This window comes from Protomyctophum parallelum (assembly GCF_964188405.1).
Source record: "Protomyctophum parallelum genome assembly, chromosome: 9".
NCBI classification, from domain to species: Eukaryota; Metazoa; Chordata; class Actinopteri; order Myctophiformes; family Myctophidae; genus Protomyctophum; species Protomyctophum parallelum.
Genome location: NC_139706.1, coordinates 41,660,648 through 41,666,516, shown reverse-complemented (window position 1 = coordinate 41,666,516; position 5,869 = coordinate 41,660,648). Strand labels below are relative to the sequence as shown.

Genomic DNA, 5,869 nt, shown 5'->3' with positions numbered 1-5,869 from the left:
GCCCCCCATTTGAAGAGGTATGCCAGGGACAACACAAAAGAAGATTTTTACACCATTTTTACACCATTTTACAAGAATTTTACGACTCTACAGGTAGCAGTGATTCTCAACCCGTATAATTTCAAGGACCCTCAGTTTGACATCACATGCATTAGTTTACGGACCCCCATTTAATAGCATTTCTATATCTGAGACCCCCATTTAATAGCATTTCTATATCTGAGACCCCAATTTATATTTTAAAATCATTTACCTGGGGACCCCCTGGAACACCCTCAAGGACCCCTGAGGGTCTCCCAACCCCACTTTGAGAACCAATGAACTACAGTAGTAAAAGCACATTAATAGTGCAGTAGAAGTAAAATAATTGGAAACACTCAAAGTAAAAGTACCTCTTGCACTTGAGTAAATGTTATACTTTCCACCACTGCGTGGATGGGATGTCCAAAGCCTTCCCAAATGTTATGCTGTGTATATTGCGCAAATTATCATATGAATGGGGGACCCAAAGGTTTCCACCCGACAATAAAGACAATACATATTTTTAGACACAAATAAAGAGCTAAAAATAAATATGTTTTGGCTGGAAGTAGCTACTTCTTGGTTTTGTAGTCCAGTGCACAAAATAAAGAAGAAGAAAAACAAAACAAAGACAGCTCGTTTGAGTAGCACATTTAAGAAGAAAGAAATAAGACAGGACAAAAAAAAAATGTTCACATTTATTTTCCTTTTTGTTTGAAAGGAGGGACACCATCACAGAGCCCAACGAATGATCCAAAACTAAGGAAAAGTAAAATTTCATGATAGTAAAAAATGGCTTATTGATTAGTCGGCTTGGTGGGCGTGGTCTCTGGGTTCTCCGTTGTCTGTGCTGCCGCCCTTTCATCCGGACACAAGTCTAAAAAATATATACATTTAGAATTAAATAAAAAATAAATAACAGTGAAACAAAAAACTATTTAGCAAATAAACGTTCACAATAGTCAAATACTTAAATAAATAAATGTTTCATGTTTTTTTTTTGTAATTTAATGTAAAGGTGTGTCACACATCTAAAATAATAATTAAAATTAAATACATTTATATCTTGAGCAAAAATGTGTTTCCGGGTATCCATTAAATGTTACGCCAAATGTATATTGAGTCTGACCTGAGACCCCTCCAATGTGATATTCAGGATGCATATTCAGACACTCGGCTTGTTGCTTAAACCTCTCCAGCAAAGAGGCATCTAGTTGTCCTGTTCGTGCTGCAAAGAATCGAAGAGAGGAGGAGGAAGAAGAGAGAGAGATTTAGGTAGCATCCCTTGGTCTCTCCATCATATTCATCTATAAACTTAATCAATGACAAATTGCATTTCATGTCAGTCACACTTCATGTCAGTCAGTCTGACATGAAGTCTGTCAGTCACGCCTCGTGAATCGTAACCCGCTCCATATATGGCCGTCTCCATATATGAAGATCACGACACTGTCCTCATACAAAAGAGTGGATCATAACTTAGATCTGCGTATATGGAGCCGGCCGGCATCTGACCGATAACCTCAAACACTTAGATCTCCATATATGGAGCTGACCTGTTCTGACATTCTGTATGTTGATTCATCCCCACCCGTCCTTCATCTTCGATGTCTCCCTTTTGACTGATACCTGCAGCTGCCCGGCCCTACCTGGGCCGTAACTGGGCGGGTCCAAGGCCCCGCCTGGCCCTACTAATTAGCACACATTTTACACCCTACCTGGCCCGAAAATGTCAATAATTTCTTTATTTTTTTAATAATTAATAATTCCAGACCTGTTATTTTAGCTTCTTGCCCTCAGGGCATCTTACTGGTAACAGGTAGCGTCCTTCTGTCTCTCCATCATATATTAATCTAGAGGTGTACCTCACTCATTCCACTCCAGAGGAACAGGTAGCGTCCTTCTGTCTCTCCATCATATATTAATCTAGAGGTGTACCTCACTCACTCCAGAGGAACAGGTAGCGTCCCTCTGTCTCTCCATCATATATTAATCTAGAGGTGTACCTCACTCACTCCAGTCCAGAGGAACAGGTACCTCTGTCTCTCCATCATATATTAATCTAGAGGTGTACCTCACTCACTCCAGTCCAGAGGAACAGGTAGCGTCCCTCTGTCTCTCCATCATATATTAATCTAGAGGTGTACCTCACTCACTCCAGAGGAACAGGTAGCGTCCCTCTGTCACTCCATCATATATTAATCTAGAGGTGTACCTCACTCACTCCAGAGGAACAGGTAGCGTCCCTCTGTCACTCCATCATATATTAATCTAGAGGTGTACCTCACTCACTCCAGAGGAACAGGTAGCGTCCCTCTGTCACTCCATCATATATTAATCTAGAGGTGTACCTCACTCACTCCAGAGGAACAGGTAGCGTCCCTCTGTCACTCCATCATATATTAATCTAGAGGTGTACCTCACTCACTCCAGAGGAACAGGTAGCGTCCCTCTGTCACTCCATCATATATTAATCTAGAGGTGTACCTCACTCACTCCAGTCCAGAGGAACAGGTACCTCTGTCTCTCCATCATATATTAATCGAGAGGTGTACCTCACTCACTCCAGTCCAGAGGAACAGGTAGCGTCCCTCTGTCTCTCCATCATATATGGGTGTACCTCACTCACTCCAGAGTCCAGAGGAACAGGTAGCGTCCCTCGGTCTCTCCATCATCATACTTGTAAAGTTGTACCCAAGTGCCCAGGACAAGGGACCCAAAGTCAACAGCTACGTCATGCCGAGACCGCCCTACTCACTACTGCAACGCCGTCCTACACACTACACTCACACGTCAGTGACGTCACACACTTACCCTCCGCTTCGTTCGGCTGCTATCTCCTCATGTCGCGCCGAACGCAGAGCCTCAACACCACCCACGGAACAATGGTCATTGCACTGCCACCAAAGTCGCCTCCCTTCAACACTCACGCCGGCAATGCATGTCTTTACTACAAACACTATCGCCCCAAGCACCCACACCCCCGCACGCAAACACTCACACACACGGACAAGGTGCTGCCACACTTACTAAAGTGCCGCGGACGTTCTCGGCTGTCCGCAGCTTCTTTTCCAAGTTTTTAGACAGCTGGTGGATGGAAATTAAGCTCCACCCGTGAGCGTTTCTGGAAATCTGTCCGTCGCGGCAGTCAGCCGCGGAGGTGGAGCTTCTTTTCTATCCACCAGCTGTCTAAAAACTCAGAAAATAAGCTGCGGACAGCTTCTTCTGTCCGTAGCTGTCGGCCGTTTTCCGCTCAGGTGTGGAAACACTCTCACAGTTTCCACACCTGAGCAGAAAACGACCGAAACATCTGTCCGTCAAATCCTGCAATTTCCTTCTTCCCATATTGCGCTGCAACGTAACTCTAGGACGGCGAAATTCTAGTCATCTATAATCCTAATCATATAGAGGTGTGCCGCACTCACTCCAGAAGAACATGAAGCGTCTCTTGGGCTGTCCGTCAGGCAGCAGGTTGGTGGACAGTGACAGCATGCAATCAGCACACGTCTCGTAGTACGTCCCCTCGTGGTTGGATGTCTGGCCGTTGATGTTGACTGTGGACACACACCAACATGAGATTAACTCTAGACAATACACATTAACACACACGTGTAGTGATTGGAGGTTTATACTATATTTTACAGTATATTAGTAAATTATAGCATTGTATTAGACAGTAGGCTACATACATGTGGTGTGACTGGAGGTTTCGCAGAAACTTCCGTGGGCCACACCCTGCACACACTTGTCCTCGTTGTTATCCTGCTTCCTACAAACAACACATGTAAATGATTATTAAATGATATCCTAATAAGACAAAGATGAATGAGTGATTTTCGTTTATTGTGTTAAATAATACGCTCACGATAATGACAATGTTTTAATTTATACAGCTTGGTTACAAATGTAAACTTTGGTAGCCTCGGTTAAATGTCAATACACACGTGTGTGTGTGTGTGTGTGTGTGTGTGTGTGTGTGTGTGTGTGTGTGTGCGTGCGTGCGTGCGTGTATGTGCGTGCGTGCGTATGTGCGTGCGTATGTGCGTGCGTGCGTATGTGCGTGCGTGCGTATGTGCGTGCGTGCGTGTCTCACAGCCGGTCGGCATAGCGGAGTGTCAGAACTCTGCCAGCAGATGCAGCCAGTTCTATCCAGGAGCTCTTCAGCATGTCAAACTCAATGGTCAGATTGGGCTGGTCCGACGCTGCGACATTCAGCACCCATTTACCGAAGATCTGCACCCACACAAACACCACTGTTCATTTTGACAGCACATTTTGATTCAGTTGGAGTCAAAGGACCCCTTATCCCTAATTATCCCTATTTTTTTTTCATTTTTTTTTATTGTTCAACTAGCTAACTACATGAATTTCACACTCGGTTGCATGCTGAAAATAGCTGCACTGCGACTGTGAGCTTGTAGATTATAGTAGCTTTTATTTTGTTTCATCATTTGTATCATCATCATCATCATCATCATCATCAGTACTCACGGGGCTATTGTTGTCCAACACCAGGGGTTTCAACAGATTCTTGCAGTGGTCCTGGGACTGGGTGGCACCCAGCGTGGCATGGAGGGCAAGCAGGGTGGCAACCGCAACCAGCCATGCAGCAGCCATGGTCTCTCACACACACAGACACAAAGACAAACTGATAGTAGTTGCAATATAAGGTCACAGATACAAACAGACACACTGGCACCGGTGGAGCTAATGTCAGAACAGTTATAGGCAACTCTACGCCACTGACCAAAAGTTGGGAGAGGAGGAGAGATTGTGCAACAGTGGGCCGGGCCACGACTCAACCACACACACACACACACACACACACACACTAACACACACACACACACACACACACACACACACACACACACACACACACGCACACGCGCACACACACACACACACACACACACCCCCCCCCCCCCTCTCCCAGGACGATTGCACAACAGTGTGGCTGTTGTTAAGTCAGCCAGCATGATTGATGCTCCTCTTTTACATAACAGCACAAAAACAAAGTCCCGCCCCCTGGCCAGCGGCTTTCAGTGTGCCACTGTCAATCAAGCCACAAAAAGAACACGCACACATGTACACACACGCTTGCACACACACACACACACACACACTTACGCAAGCATGCACACTGTTCTTAGTTCTACTGAATCTCTATAGTTCTCTGGTAGTCCCACCACCCACCATGTACTGTACTCAAGTAGCCTACACATTAAAACACACAAGCTATGATACAGTATAACTTCAGCCTATTAACTTAGTTGAACAAACTTCCAGTTTACAATCAATGAAGTGCATGGCAGCTAAAATAGCAGCAGATGCAGCAACATGGTTGGGCACTGAGACAGCCCCAACGACCCCCTGGAACGCTTGGTCATCATAATGAGCCACTGTACTGGACTGTTTTACTACTGGACTGTTGTTTCTGTTTCAGTTTGGCAGCTAGTTTGTTTATTTATTTACTGTCGAGCATCCCTGGCTTCTCTTGACAGCACAGAACACATGTCAACACATGGATCTCTTCTCCACTAGTCCCTCCCTACCATTTTAATCTAGTTTTGATTTATTGATTATATCAAGGTTCAAGTTTATTTAGGGTCCCTGAAGGGCAAATTGGGTCAGCATAGACAGTACATTAAACAAAGAAACATTACAAATAAACAAACAGTTCACATAGCAGATACCAAAGTACAAAGGTGCACATAACCATTAAAGTGCAAGCGTTAAAGTGCTGCGATAGGTCATAAAAAAGTGCATGTGCATAGACATAGGCACGAGATAATACAGTAAAAAGTAAAAAGTGCTACCCACAGCAGCATTTAGTGTGCAAATAGAG

At 44.5% G+C, this 5,869-nt stretch overlaps 1 protein-coding gene across 1 annotated transcript; it reads right to left on the bottom strand.

The window, feature by feature from the left end:
* Positions 1-708: 708 nt before the first annotated feature.
* Positions 709-4,778, bottom strand: LOC310864161 (saxitoxin and tetrodotoxin-binding protein 1-like). The gene is made up of 6 exons (XM_083772742.1): positions 4,513-4,778; positions 4,115-4,254; positions 3,711-3,790; positions 3,447-3,575; positions 1,151-1,249; positions 709-898 (listed from the first exon to the last, which is right to left on the bottom strand). Exons 1-6 carry the CDS (start codon positions 4,636-4,638, stop codon positions 819-821), a joined length of 654 nt encoding a protein of 217 aa, XP_083628868.1. The 5' UTR covers positions 4,639-4,778; the 3' UTR covers positions 709-818.
* Positions 4,779-5,869: the final 1,091 nt, after the last annotated feature.